The sequence below is a fragment of the Zophobas morio genome, unplaced genomic scaffold, assembly GCF_036711695.1.
Source record: "Zophobas morio isolate AGI-343-1 ecotype UQ-CSIRO unplaced genomic scaffold, CSIRO_AGI_Zmor_V1 ptg000009l, whole genome shotgun sequence".
Taxonomy (NCBI): Eukaryota; Metazoa; Arthropoda; class Insecta; order Coleoptera; family Tenebrionidae; genus Zophobas; species Zophobas morio.
This window is the reverse complement of record NW_026972114.1, coordinates 10,515,920-10,541,398: the sequence shown is the minus strand read 5'-3', so window position 1 is coordinate 10,541,398 and position 25,479 is coordinate 10,515,920. Positions and strand designations below refer to the sequence as shown.

The following is a 25,479-nucleotide window of genomic DNA, read 5'->3' as shown; positions in this document are numbered from 1 at the left end:
TATCGTACCTCTTGGACAGGCCATAATCTTTATACTAGTCGGCCATGGTATAAGATAAAACTGATTTTGGCAAATGACAGATCCTCTAAGAAAAGAGAGGGTGGGTGGGAGGGGCTAGTAGCTGCTAAGATAAGACTGATTTTGGCAAATGAGATACTCTCTAAGAAAATAGAGGGCGGGTGGGCGGGGCTAGTACCTGCTAAGATAACACTGACTTTGGCAAATGACATACCCTTAAGAAAATAGAGTTATATTATTATAAAAAAAGACACTAGAGGCTCCAAAGCACTTTCAAATTTTTTCCAAATAGGAATATCTAGAACCTCAAGATTGTTTTAAATTTTTCAAAAAAAAAACAGGGTCCCGAAATTGACTCAAAAATAGGTTAGCTCAGAATTTTCCAAAAATAGAACACCAAAGTCCCCCAAAATTCTTCTAAACAATTTACAAAAAAATCTCCATGGGTACCCAAATACTGCGGCACTCAAGACTTTTTCAGATTCGTAAAAGATAAAACACTGAAAACTCAAAAGATTTTTTCAGGTTCATCCAGCAACAACACACCAGATTCCTTTAAATTTATTAAAAATATATATTACAAAAATCTATACTTTAATTTTATACCTACATTAGCAAAAAATCAGAACAGAAAACTCAATAATTTAAAAAAGACATGCGAAGTAGGAATTTGAATTTTGAATTTTCTAAACTATTGTATTCCTAACAAATGTAACTTTCGACAAAATTTTCAGATCAATCGTCTAAATATTAACCCATTATTTTGTTTGATTCGTTCCTTGTGGCTATAAGTGAACGACGAGTCAAAATTTTACAGCCAGCTATATCGATTTAAAAGGAGCTTTGGACACTCCGCTTGCTATAAATAGGCCTGATATTACCATAAAATAGCCAGAATTTATCTTGAATAGCAACCCTTATTTCCAACTGTAGGTTTGTTGAATGGCATATCTATTGTCAACTTTACAATATCCTAATCCTACCAGTGTAATGTAACTTTTAAGAATCGCAAAGTATACTTGTCTGATAAAATTTTGAGAGCTTTGGGTCGAGGATTTATCTGCAGGACCACTTTAATCGAGTACATAAACATACCTACGTCATGAGATTCCGCCATAAAATTTCGATAAAATTTCTCGTCGATTAAAATTTCTCAGTCGACCGTTGTTCGAAACAAATATTTTACGAAACACATAATTTGTCAAATTAAAGGATGCTTAATTTATATTGGCCAATAAAAGGCATTTTATTAGGTGATAAAACATCACCATGCAATTTTATCCCCGATGATAGGACACCACAACGAGTTTTATCGCTGTAAAATAGCATGATGGACTTTTAGTATCTAACTAAGGTCTTTCATTGATCGGACTTTTAGACTGCTGAAAACATGATTGTCTCTTAAATTTTCAGCAAAACTATGTTACATTAAACTTCAACTTTAGTTAAAGAATCATAAAAATCAGTGGCACTTTCTTAAATTTAAGGTTGAATCCCGTCCAAAAATAAGTCTTCGTGATTTCACAATCTAGGCGACATCCAGTCGCCTCACATTTCCAGCAATGCACATTCTAAGCACATAAAATCATAGAATCGATAGCAATATTTACCGAGTTAACGAGAAACGAGTATCAAAACCTGTTGTCAGTCCCGTTAATTAACGCGAGGAGTAATTCAAGTAATATCCAGCGAACCCACCGAACAGTTCCGGAATCGAAAGTTTCAGCTCCCTTTCCGACATAAATTACCGGATGATCTCGTCCTGTATAAATCTTTTCCGTTTTATCGAGAAGGTAATCAACGTTCAAGTCGGCGAGTACGTCTCTGCTTACACCGTTCACTTTTGATCAATAAACCGAGTGTGTATAGAAAACGAGCCGACAACGTGGAAACATTAAACTTAATACTTTAATGGAGCTGTGTTTGCGGTGGAGTGGATGAGATTTAATAAGACACCCAGTATGGGTAGTTACGGTTGAGGCGACGCAGAGATTATTTTCTTAAGTTTCTTAATTTAATTTGATTCCGGCGCTGACGCTGGATCTGCTAATTAAAAGCGTGTTATGAAAGTTGAATAAATCTACCTGCGATTGTGTGCGAATCTCGTTTTGTTACGAGGTGACGGAGCGTGAGAGGGAAAGAATGGAATGGCTGTCTTAGGAATTCGTTAATCCGGCGAAATTAAAAGGATTTTTGATGAGTTTGAGACATCTGTAACGCTGCCTCGGCAGCTAAGGCAAAATGTGCGTAGGCAAATCCGTGGAATATCAAAATAATTATCACATAATCAGGCAAATAAATCTGTTTTTTAATATAGTTTACATGATCTGAGTCAATTAATTAAAACTTCAAAAGTATTAATTTAGTAATAAAAATTGAGATATACAGTTGTGGAGAAATTTAATAGAGTTTAAAATGTCTTCGAAAAACAGAAAAACTTTAACATTCTTGTGGCAATTAAACAGGAGTCAAAACTTTAGTCTGTAATGTCACACAGATTGCTGATGTTCTTATTTCCGAAATTACTTTATTTAGGAGGCATGCTCACAATATTAAATTTCAACTGATGCAGAATATTAAGTCGCTCACAAAGTTGAACGAAAGTAACGGTCCTAGAACGCAGCCTTATGGAATCATTGATTTATCGAAATATAATTCCAAACAAATCTTCGGTTTTTACCATTTGTTTTCGATTTACGGAACAGAATTTTAATATTCTGCATTTTCTTTTATGTATATTAAGTACATGCAATTTTTTAGAAGAATATCGTGTGGCACGCCATCTAAAGCTTCCAACAGGCCGACAAACATTAAATTCCCGTTCGTTTAAATCAAATGAAGATGGCACAAATTCTGTCTTTCGTACAGCATCCATTATTGATAATCTCGTTTTAAAGCTAGATGGCCATCGACAATTAATTTATTTCTTTTCAAAATCGTTATTAAGCGCAGAAGTAGTATGAAAAAAATTGATAACACTGTATTAATCTTAAATTAATATTAACTATGAAACAATGAGGAACTAATAGAAACAAATATTAAAAGAAACTGGAACATCTAAAGTAGTTAAAAAACGTGGAACAAAATAAAAAGGACAAGACTAAACCAAAATCAACGATCGACACCAATTGCAATTAGTTAAACTGCCCGAACAATAATAAAACCAAGAAGAAAAACAGCACAAATGAAAAGACACTAAAAAAAGTATATTGATCCGACGAAGTCCTAGACATAACAGAAGACAAAATCAAACACGCACTTAAACAGACAGAGAAGTCTCCGGGAGCTCGATTACATAATAAACGAATACATAAATATACCGGCAAATCGGAACGAAGTTCTAATCCTTCTCTTACATAAAAAGGATGATAAGCAACGTAACCGTAGACTCTTCAGTTGTCTCTTTCCCAGGCACTTCTAATAGCAAAAACTATAGAAAAATTATATCTACTGCCAAACAAATGGGGTCAATCGAAGAATAAATAGAACAAACAGAGTCATACATAGATTTAGGTCAGAACATAGAAGTTAGCAAGGAAAATCAATAGCTAGAAATGAACAAACAACGTTAACGTAGACAGCACAAACACAGTTAGGACTAAAAAGTAAAAATTAGAAACACAATATGCAGTAGAAAGAATGAAAATAATAGCGAAGCTAGTGAATAAGAGGAGGAACAAAAATAAGAGATCTCACATTCTCACAAAGAGCAAGACAAGAGAAAATGATCATTGTTTTAGCAAAAGACAGATGGACAAATAAAATTTTACAGTGGCAGTCAAGACTTGGAAGAACATAGCAAGCTTTAGCTGAAGAAAATAGAAACGACTATCAAAATAGGAAAAAATGAGAACTATACTCAACAGTAAATAACAAAATCTTGATGAAAGAAATTACATAACCATAATGGATATGTAGTTCCTGTCACCATTTATTTCTACTGTTCAGTAAATGAATTAGACATTGAAGTAATCATTATACTAACTTTGAACTCCATTTTAAAGTGTATTATTTTAAGTAAAATATATCGTGTAGTTTGTAGTGTGTCATTAATATATTAATGAAGGTTTAAGCGAAGGGTATGCAAAATACAAAATGAAATAAACTATTATTTTTTAATTAGTTTATTAATCTAATGATTTATTGGTTAAACCTGCCATTTAAATAAATCATGTCCTTACGAACATTCAACAGGCGCCTAATTTATTATTATCGATAATATTGATTTATAGTAAAAACAAACTTAATAACAGATTTCAAAACAAAGAAAAACAGAGACGATTACCACCCCCAATTTTTTTGTAACAAATAAAATGACGTGCTACTATTATCAAATTATAGCACAAATTTTTAGATGACGTGATTAAATCTTTGAAAAAAATCTCTTTCAAAAGCAATCAATCATATGTTCGAACGGTCGTGCTTCACACTAAACACAAAACTTTTTATTAGTTGGCGATTAATAACGTATCACGCGTTAAAAAGGCTCAAATATTCCCAGTTTCATCTTTTCGCGATGTTTTATGACTCCTAGAGTGTGCAAAAGTAGGTCTCGCAAGTTTCCGTCTGTCATCCATAAATTGCGTCACGCGTTAGAGCTGAGGAAGGCGCTACACAAAGTGTGACAGCAGAAATTGGGAGTCAAAACTTTTGTGAACAATGTGGAAACTAAGTAAATTCAATAATGTCAAAACTAACGAAATTTATCGAAAATGATGAACCGGGTCAATTTTTATATCTAATTCCGACCTTCTTAAGTTTATCAGTTGTTCATGACGCATTGACGCCGTCCACTTTTGAGCTATGAGGTCATATGTATCTTTTTAATAGAATGCTATATCTTTTATGTTATTTGTGGATAGTTGTGATAGTACCTTTAATGATCTTTTTAAGGAACCTGCACCTGTATTTTCACGAATTTTTGAGATTATTACATTTTTACTCTATTCAAATGGTTTACATGATTTCAAAAAAAGTTAGAAATATGTCAAAAGTTGCTGAGTGTTTCTTGATGAAGTCAAAATTACTGTAATCTTCAATTTTGATATTATTTAAGAAATGTTTGCAAGTTTGTGTGATGTTTATGTATATAGATATAATATTCTTTGTTTAGATAAAATGTGCATTTCAAAAATTTTTGAAGATACAGATGTCATGTAGGATGTAGGATTTGTTAAAAAAATAGTATGACGCAATTATAAATAAAATTGATCTATTACCTCACCGTTTTCGACAAATACTATTTGTTTTGCAATTACTGAATTTATTACACAAGTATATCAATCGTTCACAATCGTTTTAAATTCGCACTGTCTATGAAAAGCTGACTACTTAGTTGGCAATATTGTGATTCGTCATAATCAATTTATTTTAGATTATAATTGATGACAATACATTTCATTTTTACCTACAAGTTCTTTGCCGTTTATAAGAATTTAACGTTTTAACTTTAACCAAAATTGTGTCCAGTTTTTGCCCTAAAAATCTATATTTATTATTTAATGATAATAATATAAGAATATTTAGAATATTTTGCTCTTAATTAATAATTTTTGTCGTCTCCTCTGTTTTGAGGAAATAAAATCATTCAAATCGGGCAATTTGCTACGTGCTTAATCGTTGCATTCTTTCGATGTATAAACATAAACAAACGAAGTTAAACATACACTGCTAATATATTTTTTCCCGTTGGTTATCTGCTTTAAATATAATTCACAATGTCGGTGCCGTTTACCAGCCGTTACGCAGGGGTGTTATTTACATGTACTTTAATAGTCTACATGTACATACTATTGTTTTAACTTTTAGGTGTTATTAAAAAGAAACTAATATATTTTATCATATTGGTTCTTAGCAGCTACTAGCTAGGATAAGACTGAGTTTGGCAAATGACATACCCTCTAAGAAAAGAGAGGATGGGTGGGCGGGGCTAGTAGCTGCTAAGATAAGACTGATTTTCACTACTGAGATACCTTCTAAGCAAATGAGAGCGGGTGGGCGGGGTTAGTACCTGCTAAAATAAGATCGATATTGGCAAATGACATATCCTCTAAGAAAACAGAGGGTGAGTGGGCGGGGTAGCAGCGGCTGCAGTTAATTTTAAGTCCCCTGGTGTTTTATTTTCGAATAAATGTATAGGAATCTGATGTTGCTGGATGATCTTGAAAAAATCTTTTGAGCTTTTAGTGATGAATTTTTGTTACGAATTTGAAAAGGTCTTGAGTGCCTCAGGTTTTTTTTTTTTTTTTAATTCGGGAGACTCTTGGGGATTTTTTTGTAAATTATTTAAAACAATTTTGGGGGACATTGTTGTTCTATTTTTGAACAATTCTGACCTGACCTGTTTTTGAGTTAATTTTGGGACCCCGTTTTTTTTTTTGAAAAATTTAAAACAATCTTGAGGTTCTAGGTATTCCTGTTTGGAAAGATTTTGAAAGTGCTTTGGAGCCTCTAATATCTTTTCTTATAATAATTTAATGAAATTTCTTAGAGGCTACTTCATTTACTAAAATCAGTCTTATTTTAATAGATACTAACCCCACCCATCCGCCCTCTCTTTTCTTAGAGGGTATGTCATTTACCCAAATCAGTCTTAGATTAGCAAGTACTAACTCCGGTCAACCGCACTCTATTGTCTTAGAGGGATCTCATTTGCCAAAATCAGTCTTATCCTAGCAGGTACTAGCCCCGCCCTCCCACCCTCTCTTTTCTTAGAAAGTAAGTCATTTGCCAAAATCACTCTTATCCTAGCTAAGATAAAAATGATTTTGGCAAATGTCATATCCTTTAAGAAAAGAGAGGGTGGGTGGGCGGGGCAGTAGCTGCTAAGATAAGACTGATTTTGGCTAATGAGATACCTTCTAAGAAAATAGAGGGCGGGTGGGCGGGATTAGTACTTGTTCAAATAAGATCGATTTTGACAAATGACATACCCTATAAGAAAAGGGAGGGAGGGAGGGTGGGTGAGCTGGTTAGCAGCTGCTGCAGTTAATTTTAAGTCCCCTGATGTTTTATTTTCGGATAAATTTAAAGGAATCTGATGTTGCTGGATCAACTTGAAAAAATTTTTTGAGCTTTTAGTGATTAATTTTTGTTACGAATTTGAAAGTCTTGAGTGCCTCAGTGTTTTTTTTTTAATTCTGAACACTCTTGGGTACTCATGGTGTATTATTTTGGGAACTCATGGATATTTTTTTGTATATCATTTAAAACAATTTTGGGGGCCTTTGGTGTTCTATTTTTGGACAATTCTGACCTGACCTGTTTTTGAGTCAATTTTGGGACCCTGTCTTTTTTTTTTAAATGGGGTTCTAGGTATTCCTGTTTGGAAAGAATTTGAAAATGCTTTGGAGCCTCTAGTGTCTTTTCTTATAATAATTTAATTAAATTTCTTAGAGGCTACTAACCCCTCCCACCCGCCCTCTCTTTTCTTAGAGGGTATCTCATTTGCCAAAATCACTCTTATCTTAGCAGGTACTAGCCCCGCCCCCCCACCCTCTCTTTTCTTAGAAGATATGTCATTGGCCAAAATCAGTTTTTCTTAACAAGATCTGATGACTAACTTTTACAAAAAATGATCAAAATTTGGAAACATTACGAGCTTACTTACATGCACAGCCGGGAATTTTGAACATCTTCTCTAGTGTTTAGTTGGTTATGCTTTAATGGATTTTTCTTTTGTTGGTTTTGTTTTTGTTTATCTTTATATATAAAAGGCAATGTCCCGACTGACATATCAACGCCCAGCCCAAACCGCTAATGCTAGAAAGTTGAAATTTGGAGAGAATGTTCATTTTATGCTGGAGGCATCGTCTAAGAAGGGATTTTTCGAAATTCATCTCCTAAGGGGGTGAAAAAGGGTGATAAAATTTGTATAGGACCAATATTTTCTACTGTAAATTTACATCGTTACATGAAACCCGGTACATTTTAATTCTCTTCAATACAAATAAGGAAATACGTATTTAAGGATTTTCGAAGATTCGACCCCTAAGGGGGTGAAAAGTGGTGTCTAAGTTTGGGCGGCTGAGTTTGTATCGGAACAATATTTCTACTATAAATTGAAATTTTTTCGTGAAACTTGGTATTAATGTTCTTCAACACAAATAATGAAACCCGTCTTTAAGCATTTTCTAAAATTCAACCCCTAAGAGGGCGAAATGTGGAGGGTAAATTTGTATGGGAAAGTATTTCTATTGTATATTTAAATTTTTACGTGAAACTTGGTATTAATGCTCTTCGACACAAATGATACAACACGTATTTAAACATTTTCCGAGATTCAACCCCTAAGGGGGTAAAAAAGGGTGTGGCTAATTTTGTATGAGAAAAATATTTTTATCGTGATGTTTACTTAACACTTGGTATTAATACTTTTCAGCACAAATACTAGAACATGGATTTAAGCATTTTTCCAGATTCTACCCCTAAGGGGGTGAAATATGGTGACTAGATTTGTGTGGGAATATTTCTATGGTAAATTTAAATTTTACGTGAAACTTGGTATTAATTGTCTCCAACACAAATAATGAAACACGTATTTAAGCATTTTCCGAGATTCAACCCCTAAGGGAGTGAAAAGTACTGGCTAACTTTGTGTGAAAAAAATATTTCTTTTGTAAATTTAAATTTTCACGTGAAACTTGGTATTAGTGGTATTAAACACAAATAATGAAACACGTATTTAAGCATTTTTGGAGATTCGACCCCAAAGGGGGTAAAAAGTGGTGGCTAAGTTAGTATGCGAAAAATATTTCTATTGTAAATTTTGAGGTGATGTTTATTTAAAACTTGGTATTAATGCTCTTCAATACAAATAACGAAACACATATTTAAGCATTTTCGGAGATTCCACCCCAAACGGGGTGAAAAGTGGTGTCTAAGTTTGGGCGGCTAAGTTTGTATCGGAACAATATTTCTACTATAGATTGAAATTTTTACGTGAAACTTGGCGTTAATGCTCTTCAACACAAATGATGAAACCCGTCTTTAAGCATTTTCTAAAATTCAACCCCTAAGGGGGTGAAATCTGGAGGCTAAATTTATATGAGAAAATATTTCTATTGTATATTTACATTTTTATGTGAAATTTGGGACTATTGCTCTTCAACACAAGTAATGAAACACGTATTTGAAGATTTTCCGAGATTCAACCCCTAAGGGGGTGAAAAATGGTGGCTAACTTTATATCGGAAAATTATTTCTATTGTAAATTTTTGACATGGAATTTAGTATTAATGCATAGTGAAACATGCAATTAAGCATTTGCCGAGATTCAACCCCTAAGGGGGTGAAAAATGGTGGCTAACTTTATATCGGAAAATTATTTCTGTTGTAAATTTTTGACATGGAATTTAGTATTAATGCATAGTGAAACACGCAATTAAGCATTTGCCGAGATTCAACCCCTAAGAGGGTGAAAAGTACTGGTTAAGTTTGTATGGGAAAAGTACTTCTATTGTAAATTTAAATTTTTGCGTGAAACTTGATATTAAATTAATGCTCTTCAATACGCAGAATGAAACCCGCATTTAAGGATTTTCCAAGATTCAACCCCTAAGGGAGTAAAATGTGGAGGCTAAATTTGTATGGGAAAATATTTCTATTGCATATTTAAATGTTTACGTGAAACTTTATATTAGGGCTCTTCGACACAAAATAATAATGAAACACGTATTACATTTTCCGAGATTCAACCCCTAATGGGGTAAAAAAGGGTGTGGCTAAGTATGTATGGGAAAAATATTTTTATCGTGATGTTTACTTAAAATTTGGTATTAATGCTCTTCAGCACAAATAATAAAACACGTATTTAAGCATTTTTCCAGATTCAACTCCTAAGGGGGTGAAATATGGTGGCTTGATTTGTGTGGGAATATTTCTATTGTAAATTTAAATTTTTACATGAAACTTGACACAAATAATGAGACATGTATTTAAGCATTTTTCGAGATTTAACTCCTAAGGGGGTGAAAAGTACTGGCTAACTTTGTGTGGGAAACATATTTCTATTGTAAAATTAAATTTTCACGTGAAACTTGGTATTAGCATTTTCCGAGATTCAACCTCTAAGGGGGTGAAAAGTGATGGCGAAGTTTGTATGGGAAAAATATTTCTCCTTTAAATTTTGACGGGGAACTTGGCAGGGTAGTAATACTCTTCAACACAAATAATGAAACACGTATTTCAGATTGTTTCGAGATTCCACCCTTAAGAACATGAAAGGGGGTGACAAAGTTTTTATGAGCAAACATTTTTTATGTCGATTTTTACTGGAAATTATATTAATGTCCTTCAACATATTTTTTACTTGAAGGTTGATAATAATGCTCTTCAACACACAACAAATCGTCTACACGAGCGAAGCCGCGGACGAAAAGCTAGTAATTTATAAATGACTTATGACATGTTTTTTTTTTGGTTTATTTATTAATGAAAAATAATAGTTTGTTTTATTAACAATAATGCACAACGATTAATGACTACTGGTTGTTATGGTTATTGTCCTAAAAAAATAAAAGGTGGATTTCAGTCACCATCGCTACTATAAGAAATCAGAAAGTAAGCCGGAGGTATTCACGTACTAGGTACGTGCGGTGTTGCCAATTTTACTTTTATAAAATTATGTTTTTTTGTAATCTACAAGATATTATTTTTCTGGAACGCCACTGACGCCATACCTATAGGTATGAGCCACATTTTCAGTATACTAAATTAAGGTCCTCTTTTAAGATAAAAACCAAGGCGTTTACAGAATTTCAACATCACTATTCTGTGTTCTTTCTCAAGATAAAGGCATCTACGCTGAGTTTTATTGGGGACATTCCGTATATTAGTCCAAATCTCGGACTTTTCCTAACCATTGAACACTTTTCTGTCCATTGATACGCTTACGTATTATAAAAGTTTAAGCAATTTAAATTATTACCTAGCCAAGATCAATATACGAGGGTACTTATTACTTATTACACCTCCTTCGTAAACCTACCTCTACTAAACACAATTACACTGATGCTTAAAGGTTCACCTACATTCATCACTGGTTAACTAAATAATTCTATCAAATAAGGAGCAGACGATATAAAATGCAAGGTAATAAAACTAACAGTAATCAATGCAATTAGAGTACAATTGCAACGCAGACAAGTTTGTGCTAATTCTGTTAAATCAGACTACAGCAAATCGTGATGCAATTAGAAAGAACTTTATCTCATCACCCCTAATTAATTGCCTTAACTAAATTACAGGGGTTCGAATTTCAGCAGATAACAGTTTGGATATAGTACTTTAACGAAAAAATCTAAAGGGGCGATTTAATTAAAATCCCGAAAGTGAAAGGATGTAAATTGGCGTGGTAGTGCGTTTTGCAAAAAAAGACCCTCCCTGTAATATTTTTTCTTCTGCAGGTCATGAGACGCACACGGCGCCACAAGTTTCTCCAAATTTCTGTGTTCTTTCTGCTGTATTCAATCATTAACGTCTTTTCTGAAAATTCCTCTCAGACCCCTGACAAGCCAGTAGAGAAAGAAGTGGGCAGTATATTCTCGACGAAACAACCGACAGCTACAGAAAAATCTACAACGACGACACCGGAAAGCAGGCATGAAACAACACCAAAATCTAAAAAAATACCAGACAAGAAGAACAACACGAATGGAATGCCGCCATGCACCCCGCCAGCGATACAACAGGTAAGTAAATGACGTCCACACCCCATTTTGAACACTAGTCTTTAGTTGAAAAGATCCCGAAGATATGGAGACTGGTTAGAGCACGCTCAAAAACACTACACCCAAAACAAAACAAACGACACAAAAGTATTGCCAGTTAGCAAACCAACTGCAGCAACAATTAAAACCACAACACAAAAATCAACAAAAACCAACAAAACACAACAACTGTCAAATGCGAAAGCGGTAACTGTAGTAACGCCTACAGCGATAAATGAAGCAAATGAAACGAAAAATGAAACGGAGTGCATTCCCCCGGCTCTGATGCAGGTAAGCCAACCTTGTAAAAAATTACCCAACTCCAAACGATCGTTTTGTGCATTTGCGTCACACATCGTTTTGTTTGTTCTCTGTTTCGAGCATAAAGACAAACACAGCAGATGCCTTTTGATCTTCGACGTAATTGATGGAAGTCTCTTCAAAGGGATGCGATTATCTAAAACTTCCCTTTTTGATGAAGTTAATTGTTCGTTGGGAATCAATTTTTCTGTTTCTCGTCCATAAATTCACATTCGTTTCGTTCCGAAAGTCTCGAGGGATCCACGTAATTAAATTTCGAAATGTCGTTTACTGGAACTTTGAGAGGACCGAGTTTACACTGATTTAACGGATTTTTCCTGATGATGCAGATTAGGCAAAGGACGTGTGGCGTAAGCGCTGACAGATGACAAATGATTCTCGGGGATAAAATTGGAAAAATAAAACACACGTTTGCTGGAATTTATTTGAATCAAATGGTTGTGTGTTTTGTGAAATCCTGAGAACCTCCGGATCGATTCTTGGGAGAATTTCTAATTGTGTTATAAGTTGTCAAGTGTTCAATCGAGGTATCGACCATTCCAAACATTACAAAGACCCTCCAAGTCAAATTAGATTATATAACTCACGGTTCAGTTTTCTTTTTCTAATTTCGGCATCGGAAACACCATTAAATCAGCAATGACCTCGCATTCGCATTAACAATCGATACAAAACGTTGAAATCAGTTATTTACTGGAGCGATTTTGGCCGATTTACGTAAGGAAGGGAATGGAGTGTCTCTCGGGACACCTCCCACTGCTACGCCTTCGAAACACTGTAAATACTACAGTTCTAATCTTAGTATAAATAAGGTATCTTACCTAACGGACTTTTTGGTAACTTGGAAAAATTGGAACGAACCATTTTAAAATTGTTTGATTAATTGCTAGCAAAATTCTTCCGACGCTTTTATCGACACAAAACTAATCAAATTTTGTTGTTTCTGTTTAATACTTCTTGTGAAAGCAGACAGTTAATGGTTTTTGTTGTCTGTCGATATATCCGTCCCTTTCAAGCCTCGAAAACTGTAGGGAACGGAAACAAATGTTCGTTAACATAAAACTATACTCCTCACTTTAGGGTTGAGCGGCTTATTTTAAAATTTCGGGACGAGACTTTTTGATAAAAAAAAATATTTTTTCTTCACTATGTACACACGACTTAAACATTTGCATTAAAATTATAGTGTTTTTCTCCTCCCTTTGTATTGAACTGTGGAGCTTTCGTATCCACTGCTTTGGGTGTGTGCAGGAATATCTATATTATTTTGAGATGACGTCGTCACATTGTTGGTGGGGATGATCAGACAAATTTTCTTTAGCGTTCTACAATCTGCTCGGTATCCTAACAAACATGCTAAATTTTTTATTACAATATTTCCTAACTTACGCTTGAAAAGTAAAACGAAATATGTACGTTTGCACTTTAGTTTTCACTTCCCGAGCGTAAGCTAAGGAGTATTGTTATCGAGTCGATCCGTCGACTCCCTCTCTTGTATTTTCTCGACTTTCATGAACCCTAAAGTCCCAAGAAATAGGTCTCCCGTTTCCGTTCGTCTGTCTATCTGTCTGTCTCGACTTTTATTAGACAGGTAATCTCCGAAACTACTTGTATATGAATCCGTGTTGAGTTTTCGCCCTAGACAACAAAATTTTTGGAAAAAATATTCAAAATTGTATAATAACAGTTTGCAATTTAACTTTGAAACAGTAAAACCGAATGCTCTGAAATCTTGTTATCATATCGTATAATCATGGTAAATCATTAATGAAAATATATTCGTTTCTCCTCGAAAAAAATTATCTTAAAATTTGCCGAATAAATCCTTTCTGAAAAATACAAATATTACGATTCTGTACTTATAGTTTATCAATGCAGTTATAGTTTTTAAAATTCCTTATACAAGGTGACTGAAAAAATATTGAATGAGGCGATTTATTGTATTGATTAAATACATACAAGAACATTTTTTCCCGAAAATTTGGGAATACAGTACTGTTACTATTACGTGTCCTTGCAAAAATGTTGATGACGTCATTACAGAATTTTGTAATAGAAAAACCCACTTGAAACAAACTCACTTCTTTATAAGGGCTTTCATAATTCGCCCAATCAAATCTTATAATTTTTTGATATCACAATTTTTCGTTTTTTGTTTTCCATGTTTCGGTTTCATAATTTTTCGTTTATGCAACTTTATTTTTTCAATTTTTCAATTTCTCGACTTCCAATTTTTTTCAATTTTTTGTTTCTTCAAGTTTTCAATTTGCAATTTTTCACTTTTGTAATTTTTCTATATGTATTACAATTTTAATTTTTCGATTTTGCGTGTCTTCAATTTTTCAAGTTCTTGATTTTTGTTTTTCATTTTCTGGATTTTTTAGTTGTCATTTTCTCGATTTTATATCACAGTTTTGCGTTTTTTCATTTACTTTATTTTTTCAATGTTTTTTACAATTTTTACTTCCCAAGCGTAAGCCAAGGAAGTATTGTAATCGAGTCCGTCGGCCGACTTTCTACTTTTACGTTTTCTCGACTTTTCATGACCACTAGAGTACGAAGAAATAGGTCTCCGGTTTCCGTCCGTCTGTCTGTCTGCCGTCCCGGATTTTTATTAGACAGATAATCTCCGAAAGTACTGGGCCGATTGTTGTCAAATTTTGCATTTATATTAGGAATATCATGTAGATAGTACAACGCAAACTGAATGCTTTAAAATCTTGCAAATGTTTTAAAGTTATGAAGAATATAATAAATTTTTAGTCAAAATATATTTGCTTCTCCCCTCCAAAAAATTGATGACGTCAGCTCAAAATTTTGCCGTATAAATCCAAACTAAAGTGTGGAAAATATGATGAGTTTTTACTTGTGATTAATCATTCTATTAATATTTTTTGGATTTGGGTGACAAAAAAATTATTGAATGTGCGAATTTATTTTACTGAATAAATCAAGAATTTCAAAACCGAATACTTCGAAATTTTGCAGTAAGCATGGTAAATTGTTAATCAAAATATATCTGTATATTCCCCCCAAAAAATTGATAATATTTTATCGAATAAAATTTATTAAATCAGGAACGACTCACTCTATTTTCCCAGAAAATTTTAGGAATACAATACTGTTGTTTTTAGTATTGCACTGCGCCAATCTAAGTTGATATACGTATCCTTGCAAAAATGTTGATGACGTCATCACAAAATTGTGTAAAGGAAAACTCAACTCGAAAATGCTGGATATGTTTCATTGTACTTCAAGAGCGAGGGAAGTTCTGTCGAAACAACTTTGGATCATTTTTTTAATTTTTCATTTATTCAGTTCTTCAAATTTTCAATTTTTGATTTTCCAATTTTGCAATTTTTGGATTTCTCAATTATCCGAGTTTCCGATTTCTTTAATTCTCAATATTTCGATTTTACAATAGTTTGTGTTTTGGATTGTACAGTTTTTCGATTTCTAAGTTTCTCAATTTTTACTCTTCCGACTTTTCAATATTTCCTTTCTTCAATTTTTCAAATTCTTGATTCCTCATTTTTAGATTTTTCAAAGTTTTCATTTTGCAATTTTTCCATTTTTTTGATTCGAAAAGTTGAAATATCGAAAAATTAAGAATCGAAAAACTGAAAAAACGCAAAATTGCAAAATAGAAAAACTGGAAAATCGAAAAATTGGGAATCGAAGAACTGAAGAAACGAAAAATCGAAACATTGAAAAACTAAAAATTGAGAAACTTAAAAATCAAAAAAATCATGAAACCAAAAATTGGAAAGAAGAAAAACCAAATCGAATCGAAAAATTATAAAATTGGAAAAGTAATTACCGAGAAATTGCAAAATGGATAAGCAATAATTGAAAAATGGAAAAATTCTAAAATCGTAAAATTGCAAAAGTAAAGGATTTTAAAAATTATAATTATTTGATATATATTTAAAATGAAAACTAGAAAAACTGCAAATCAACAATTAAAGAAACGTAAAATTGGAAGATCGGGAAATCCAAAAATTTGAAATTGAAAAACGAAAAATTAAAAAATCTTAAAAGTTGAAAAATCGAAAAATTGAAAACCGAAAATTGCAAATCGAAAAATTGAAAAGTCCGCAAATTGAAAATTTTCACATTGAAAAAAAAAAGAAAATCAGAACATCTGAAAACCGAAAAATTGAAAAATCTAAAAATTGGAAAACTGAAAAATTTAAAAATGAAATCTTTATAAAGATGCATATCGTATAATTAAACAAACAAAAAAAATTGAAAAATTGCAATTTGAAAAATTGAAATAAAAAAATTATAAAATCGAAACACTGAGAAATCGAACAATTGTAAAAATTTTAAAAATAAACAACCGACACTAAAAATTGTAAATCGAAAATTTTAAGAAACTGAAAGAATCGAAAAATTAAAAGCTGAAAACACGAGAAATTAAATCGAAAAATTCCAAAATCTAAAAATTGAAAAATTAAAAACTGAAAACTCGAGGAATTGCAAATCGAGAAACTAAAGAAACAAAAAAATGCAAAAATGGGGAATCGAAAAATTCAAGCCAAAAAGCTGCGGGAGTGTTTTTTACGTCATTGGTTTTTACCTCACAAATTTTTTTTATGATTTCTCAAAGAAGCGGGATTAGGCTGCACTTCAGGGACGAGGGAAGTTCTGCCGAAATAACCTTCGATCATTTTTTTTTTCTGTCAGTAATAATTAATAAGATATCGAGAAGCGAGCGCACTCACGATGTATTTTTTTTCTTCCTGGAGATTATCTCCCTTGAGAAACCCTCGAACTCCGAACCTAGAGTAAACATTTAAAAATGTATTCATCATATTGTTAAATTTACGATTAACTTTTTAGTTTCCTTTCTGACATAACGAAGATAACGAATTCAAATCAAGGTAAAAGTACATATATAAACACAGTGAACCCACACAAACTATTTCCACAAACTAAACTACACACTACATACCACTTTATTTGTAAAAAACAAAAACCAACCCTCTGCCCTTCTAATGCATTTTCCTCGTCCCTTCCAAACGCATCATGTCTTCTACATGCCATTAAATTCCTCGTTGTGGCTTTGCAGTTCCCCAAGCCACTAATAGGCCCTAAGCAACGAAAAGAAGGAGGGATCATAGTCCACATCATAGTGGCCATTTACACTTTCCTCGGCCTGGCCATAGTCTGCGACGAGTATTTCGTGGCGTCTTTGGACCGAATTTGCGAAGGTACGAATTTTCTCGTCTCAAGCCTGATAAACAAATCGACTCGTTCCAGAACTGAAAATGTCACCCGACGTCGCCGGAGCTACTTTCATGGCTGCCGGAAGTTCCGCTCCGGAATTGGCAACTGTGGTTATAGGCGTTTTCTTTGCCAAAGACGACATAGGTGAGTTATAACTCTTTCTTGTTTCTTTTAACGTTTTCTCGCAGGCATCTCCGGAGTAATCGGTTCGGCCGTCTTCAACATCATGTTCGTGATATCCGTATGCGCCCTGTGCACCACAACCGTCATCTACCTCAACTGGTGGCCGCTGATTCGCGATTGTTTCTTCTACGCGGTGTCGATCCTCGTCATGCTTATTACTATCCAGGATAAAGTGATTTCTTGGGTGGAGTCATTGTTTATGCTACTGATGTACATGGTCTACTGTGTCGTTCTACATTACAACAGCTACCTCGAACAGTGGGCACAGAGGCTTCCGATACCTTGCAAGAAAGTGGCACCGGATGAACAGTCGGGTTTGGTGAGTTACAAAACGTTGGAGGAGGAAGGAAAGCACCCGAATTATGGAATCAGCCCTGAGAGGCCAATGGAAGACGAAGGGTTCGAAGGTACGTTTTTGTGGTCACAGTATTTTTGTATCCACTAAAATTGCATTGCCTTGTGAAGTTAAACCGATAATAACTGTGTAAATGGACCCTAAATGATACACCAGTGGCAGATAAAATCCCGTCCTTTAAAATTTTCATCAAAATGGCTTTCTCGAACACTTTTACCTAATTGAAATAAAGCTGATAACAGGTTTTAATTCTGTCAAAGGGAACAAGGAGTTAATATCGAGCACTTTGAGATAAGGGCGACTGTTGCGGAAATTGGATAATGTCAGAATTAGAGGTCTTTTATTAAGGTGGAGCGAAGTTTTCCTGCGTGGCTCTAAGCTGTAAGTGAGAGTGGGTTCTTCTTACTTTACCAATCGGAAAGTGCTATCGGAGTTCCTCAAGGATTGATGTTAGATCCGATACTGTTTCTGCATATGATGTATGCATCCAATCTTCTGGTTTTGTTTGTTCTATACAGTTGGACGTCCTCATGATTTATGCCCTTGAATAATTAAATATACTCTATAATCATATGTTACACACTGTTGACCATTCAAGGACTTAGGCCACAAACAGATAATGAATTATCTTTCTCTGAATATGTCACTCTTATCGTTAAAAAGCCAATATTTATACTACCAAGTATCTAATCCAAAAGCCCTTTGTAAGTCCAACGGAAAAAATGTTTATTATCTCATAGTCGTCCCATTTTGGAATGCGCTAGTGCTAGTGCATAATATGATCACCCAACTTATCCAAAGACAAACAGTTTTTCGAAAAGATACGTTGTTATACTTAAAAACTGATTTTAAAATAGGGAATGAAAGTATTAACATTTGTCCCTCATGCATTTTTAAAGTGAAAACTTGGAATATAATAATAATGCTTCTGGTTAGAAATGAAACACTTACCCGTTCCAGTTTTTGGAAACTGCACCGCTAATATGGGAAGAAAATAGGTTAAACTTTCATATAGTGTTTATAAAAAATTTTAATTACTACAATGTTCAAATATCCATATTCCAAATTTTTCAAATAGAACACCCTATATCTTTTTTCTGCATCTTATTCTATTTTTTGTTCTTTCTTTTTTGCTGAATTTTATCTGTATTTAAAGTTGATAGTTACTGCGATTTCATACTTTTTTAAGAAACACATCGACATTTTAAAAGAATAAGGACAAAAAAATTAGTAAGATTCAATAATAAAATGCAGGGTAGAGGCTAGTTAGTATTAAATTTAGTTTTATCTGACAAAAAATACGACAAAATTTTAATTCAACACTAAAATAAAGTTTAGATTTGAACGGATTCAAAATCTCATTGTTCTTAATTTGGGTCATGGCACCTCGACGATTGCGCTTAGTTCAACAACAATTTTCTTTCATAGATATTTATTATACCCGGACCTTAAGAGCATTAACGACATATAAGAACATCACCAAAGAATAGTGAGCAAACTGGAGAGTGGGTCAGTTGCGCACCGTGGTAAAAAAATCTGCGGGTGATTCTAACTGCACAAAACAGTTGCATGGAAAGTACCTGAGGGGTAAGGATCAGTTGCGCGCTGCAGTCAGAAAAATTTCCATATAATTTTATGGACTAATACTAATAACATCCCGCCTTAAGTTGTCATGTGAAAAAAAATTGAAAGTCTGCGAAAATTCAAAAATTTGGCCTTGGCTGTGATCGTCTAACAAAATGGAACCCTACATTGTGCTTTTGAAAAATGGCGGGATGCGTTCAGATGCACCCCAAGGTTGTAAAAGTACCGCAAAATAAAACACCAAATATATGGAGGATACAAAATTATTTATTCTTCCACTGCCAAAAAAAAAAGCTGCGGCTAAGTTGTGCTCGTTGAAGATATCGCTTAATGCTCAGCTACAAAAAAAAACTTTCCAAACTTTGAATGAAATCTAATTAAACGTTCCGAATCAATGCAAAATTTGAATATCGCGAAGTTAAAAAAAAAACAAAGAAAAAATCTGAATTACAGCAACTGGATACAAATTCACAAGTTATTACGGACGTGTGGCGGTAATTGTAAATTATGGCAGTCAACAAAAGAACAACATTTTAATAAAAAAACTATGCAGCGGCAGCGGCACCAGTGCACTATAAGAGTGTGGCAATGAACTATCTCAATTTCATTCTAGAGCACAGCAAAATACCCATAGTTGTAGCACGAGCAGAGTTTGGGGCTCCTGGTTGTGGCTGTTCTCCTACCCACGACGGTGATTCTATCTATCGCAAGCACTGCCGCACAGCACTTCTCTATTACGGACATGGCGTACGAGCAGGCTGTTACGGTCGCAAACTCGCATTTGGGCTCGACTATTGGGCCAAGTCGACAGCGTTACGTCATCTCGACCGCCCCTGAATTCTATTCTGACCTGCATCTTTTGTGCAGATGGCGCGATGAATCCCGTCAGCTCGACTAGGAACCGCGCACTCTGCTTCTGCCACGTAGTTCGGTGTTATTTAACCTCAATTCCATTTAAATGTTCAATTTCTATGACTTTGGTATTAACGACAACGGAACAAGTGTTACAGTTTCAAAAAGAGCAATAAACAACATTTAAATTCGCCACACACTCTTGTGAAATTTGAAACAGCAAAGAATTCTTATATGAGATTAAGATTGGACAGCAGACAATTTTGTGATGGAACCATTAATCAACAAAATATTTACAAGATTTAAAAAACTAGTAAAAATTTATAAAAACAAAAAAAAAGATCTGGTGTGAAGTAAAACTTGTGCAGACAAAAAATTACGTGGGGTTAGAAACTGCGGAGCATGAAAATTTACGTTCAATTTAAATTATACAACAAAGAAAATTACTGCTAACATTGTGACATAGAGAAATATCGTATGAAGTGAAAAATTGCAAAGCTAACAAAATTACATGAGGTCAATATTTTATGTCCATTCGAGTTACTGGTTAAATTTTAAAAGTGAAGTTATTCAGTTGTATATTAGGCCATTATGCGTTCTGAAAATACTCTTTCAACATGGCCGCTGCTAGAACAAAGAATTTGTCTGATGTTAAATTATGCCACACTTTACCAACGATTCAAGCAAAGAATTTACATTATGTTAAATGATGCTTTGATCCAAGTTATTGGTTAGGTACTTAAAACAATTAGCTTTGAGAGTTTATATCGTGGACTGTCTATCCCAAACCAAACACATAATAAATAAACAACACAACATGTATCCGGTGTTGCGAAGAAAGCTCCTCCGTGATATAGCTTTCCACGTTGCGAGAAAGATATCTCGGTGATGTGATGATGATATAACGATAACAACGATGATAAGTGCCTAGGCAGAGAAATCTTTAAATCCCCTCCGTACCTCAGACCACGATATTATGAATTCTACCGCACTTTCTACGGTCTTTTCCGCAGTGGGCCAACGTTAGGTTAATTTAACTGCCGTAAATGAAGAATCTTGTGTGAAGAATTAAGAAATGTTACAATGTAACACTTAAGTATAAGCATCCAGAAACTTATTCATAATTAGATAAACAAAAACAATCGAGTCCTGACTAAGTAAATTTCATGAAATCTCCTAGTAACTGTTTATCTAAACAAATTCCTGATTGTTAAATTGCGTTAGAACTAGTTAACGATTAAACTCCTAACATGAACTGTGAATTTACAAACAATGAATCAAATTTACACGTGTTAGCGTCGGTCGAAAATTCACTTATTTCCGCTCGGAAAACACCGCAAGAATTAGCTACGCGCGTTAGGGAAACTCTGGCGTCGTCGTCGTTACGAGTAATTTTCGTTAAACAAAGGCGTTCTCCTTTTTATAAACTACCAAACCAACTAAACTTAACCTAGCTAACTCACCACGTGGTTGTCACTCACAACAACACACCAAAAGTGACCCCCTCCGAACAGAATGACTCATCTACCAAGACGTCCTCTTCTACCAACCCTCTAACTAAAATTCCAAGCAGAACTACCCACTACCCACAAAGTGCGAACGTGCACATGGTTGCCTATGTTTAACGATTTTCTTGATTGATTTTTTTTCGACAATTTGAAATAAATAAGGACTCGGAAAAATAATTGATACTTTCATCACCACCTTGGTCCCTAATTCGTAATTATTAAGTCAAATATAGAAATTCTAGAACAAAAATCGACAAAAACAACAAACTAATAATGATTTGGAACCAAATTGCAAGCAACCAAAAAATAACATCTTATTTGATAATGCTTTAAACGTCGCTCAGTTAAGACTTAATAACTTGTATTGCCTCCTCAAGCATTGATAACAGCTCGTATAGTTCAAATTTCTAATTTCTTGATCAATTTCTTGCTACTCTTGCGTCAATCTAAGTGTTAGCTCTAGGAGCGTAGTAGGAGGTAATGCTTTAATTCTTTTTCCCAGTATGTCCCATAAATGCTCGATGGAACTAAGGTCCGGACTTCGTGCAGGCCAGTTCATACGTACGATTTCCACTTATGCAAAATAACATTTTAAAATTTTGCGGGGCAGTGTATTTATTATTATTAAGTCTGAGATATCTGTCCTGACAAATACTAAAATATGTAATTCACGTGAAGATTTCTTGAGGTTCAAGACTGAGGTCGATTTCTGAAAATATTGTTGCACTCTTCAATATGACAAAAAATTTCTTCCGTTCTTGGAAAAGATACTTACATTCATGAAATTTAATCTCTAGAAACTTGGTACTATCAAGGGGATTACTCAATTTTCGTGTTTCAGTGAAGTTCTTTTATGTTACCGTTGCGAGTTCTTGTCTGTGAAGAGTCCGTTTTTATTAACTCCTGATGAATGCTATTATTACATAAAATTTAACAGTGTATAAGATCACCACCTTAACATTTCGTAAATTTTGTTTTGTTTTTTGGGAAATGCTTTAATGGTTGCTATATATACTTCACTTTTTTTGCTATTTATACACTCTGGGTTAAAGTTCGCACACTTTAGGTTATTTTTGGCATCCATCACTTATATCATTCTATTTTGACTCTTAACTATAGTCACTAAAGCTTCAAAATTTTACATTTATGACTTTTTTTCAAACTTTGGTATCATGTGTGCCATAAAACAAGCTATCAAAAACGAAGTCACTCGACTCTCCATTTCACGGTCACAGAGCGTCACTATGAGGACGATCAGCATTGTACGCACTGTATAAATACGAAGTACGTTTTAAAGGCAAAATTTTAGTGGATACAAAAATTACGTTCTGAGTATATACTGCTAGAATTCCAATCCTTTAGGGTACGACAACCAGCTCAGTGGCCCCGCTTTGAACCAAGCTAGTGGCGGGGCGGCAGCTGCCCCCCCTCCAGTTCAGCAAGATTACTATAGGCCTAAAGAGTACGATCCTGCTAACACCGTTAATCCCTTAATCAAACCAACTGGTACTACCCATCCTTTTACATTCCTCCACTAATCTCTTGTTTTTTAGACGCAGGATTGTTCAGACAACTCACGTGGGCCATTATCGTTCCTATACACTTTCTATGTAGGAAAACTATGCCCGACTGTAGATCCGAACAGTACAAAAACTGGTACCCCTTCACTTTTTTCATGTCAATGTTGTGGATCTCGTTCTATTCGTACTTCATGGTGTGGATGATTACTATCATTGGATACACATGTGGTATCCCTGACACAGTCATGGGTCTCACTTTCGTAGCTGCCGGAGTATCAGTACCAGACGCACTGTCCAGTATAGCAGTAATTAAAGAAGGGTAATCCTCAACGATTTTACAGCCAATAATCAACGATTTCTTTTAGTTACGGCGACATGGCTGTATCGAACGCGGTAGGTTCTAACGTTTTCGATATTTTAATATGTTTAGGACTTCCATGGTTCATCAAAACGGCTATCATTAAACCAGGATCTGAGGTTAAAGTCATAAGTAAAGGTAAACACTGAGCGTAGATCTTTGACAAACGATGTACACTTTGTCTTTTCAGGTTTGACGTATTCAACTTTATCTCTTTTTTCCACGGTGGTGTTCCTAGTAGCTGCTACGCACTTCAACGGCTGGAAGTTGGACAAAAAGTACGGTGTTATCCTAATGGCTTGGTACTTAACCTTTATAACGGTCGCCAGCATGTACGAGCTGAACGTTTTCGGATACCTCAACCCACCGGAATGTCCCAGTGACTACTAAACAAGTTCATTCTTATGTTTATATAATGCTCAAGAATACCATAAACAAGTGTTAAACGTTTGCAAATGTTACCCAAAATGTGACTTAGATGTTAGTTGTTTTAGCATTGTTAGTAGCCGTCCTAAAATTGAAATTTAAACGTTATTTCGTTATGTAAAGTTATACAGATATGTCTGGAAACCATTATTATGGCTAGTCAATATTTCGTAGGTGTTCTAATTGAGCTTTTTCTTATATACAGCGTTGGTGAGAAAAGGCTTCCATAGCTGTTCAATTATTGTAAGTCAATAGTACCTAAATGAGTGTGCTGGTTGTTGAAATTCCATTCAGTTTGGACAGACTGTAATATACTTATGAACCAATAGAATAGAAGGCGCCGCATCACCTACAAGAAATGCAATAGTGGTACTTACATCGAATCGGCCTATACACGGTGGATTTTTGTATTCTTGATCCGCTCTGTATAGAATGTTTTGTTCCTAATTTTTTAAGACTGATTTAAGTACGTTGACTAATTTAACTATCCTCATGGCATTCCTATTTTTATATTTTCATTATTTATGACGATGTTCTCATTCATTATACGATAATTTCAACTGTGATTGTTTCTGATTGGATGGTGAGGCTATTGTAAATTATTCCTTAAGTAAATTTTAAATTTTGTGAGTAGCCTTTCCAAAATGTACCCAAAGAGGTTGCAGTTTTCATCTTAAACAAATACAAGTCGATGAAAACAATAATTTAGTGAAACTTACGACAATAATACCGCCTTATGGTCAATAGAGTAGGCTAATAATTATAGAAATATATGACAAAGTCGCCAGACTTGAACCACGAACTATTGGCAACAAAATTTAAACAAGTAAATTAAAAGACTGGTCATTATATTTTTTGTCATCTACAATAAATAATTGCCAATAATTCTTGGGATTTTACATTTAAACGAATTAGAATACTTGAATAAAAAATAGTGTTATATAAGCACCCAGTATTAGTTTGAGGAATTCGTAAAATTCTGAAAACCAAAATTATTGCTTCCTAAAAAAATATGAAGTATACTTAGACAAATTTCGAAATATCTACTATGCTTATTGACTGTAGTTAATGTTTGATAATATTTATTAAAAAAACTCTTGTTTCATAAAGATAGAGGTTTATCGTTGGACGAATGAATCACAAAAATTACAAAAAAAAAATGGCTTATTATATGGACGTTGATTGTGAGATGTTTACTTCATTTACCAAAAACAACTCGACTTAGCACCTTCTAGTCAAATATAAATGCACTAAATGTTGAAATGTAAATAAAAACCTAAAAAGGAGAGACGGCTTCTTGTAATTTTTTTCGTGCGCAGTCGAACCCTTTTGGAGATTCTGACGTTTCTTTAAACATATGTAATGCATAAGGACTTCATTATATTATTATAATCTTCTTCACGCATTTTTACAA

At 34.1% G+C, this 25,479-nt stretch overlaps 1 protein-coding gene across 2 annotated transcripts in view; it reads left to right on the top strand.

Moving 5' to 3' along the window:
• Window positions 1-25,353, top strand: part of LOC135125859 (probable sodium/potassium/calcium exchanger CG1090) — a 33,137-nt gene extending 7,784 nt beyond the window's left edge. The window contains exons 2-10 of one of the 2 annotated variants that reach the window (XM_064051584.1): window positions 11,424-11,708; window positions 11,754-12,017; window positions 17,122-17,263; window positions 17,313-17,423; window positions 17,468-17,869; window positions 23,124-23,267; window positions 23,315-23,600; window positions 23,647-23,777; window positions 23,830-25,353. In XM_064051584.1, coding sequence (XP_063907654.1) covers window positions 11,427-11,708; window positions 11,754-12,017; window positions 17,122-17,263; window positions 17,313-17,423; window positions 17,468-17,869; window positions 23,124-23,267; window positions 23,315-23,600; window positions 23,647-23,777; window positions 23,830-24,029 — 1,962 coding nt within the window. In that variant the 5' untranslated portion in view covers window positions 11,424-11,426 and the 3' untranslated portion in view covers window positions 24,030-25,353. The remainder of the gene's footprint in view (window positions 1-11,423; window positions 11,709-11,753; window positions 12,018-17,121; window positions 17,264-17,312; window positions 17,424-17,467; window positions 17,870-23,123; window positions 23,268-23,314; window positions 23,601-23,646; window positions 23,778-23,829) is intronic. The other variant, XM_064051586.1, reaches the window with a different exon arrangement.
• The last annotated feature ends 126 nt before the right edge of the window (window positions 25,354-25,479 follow it).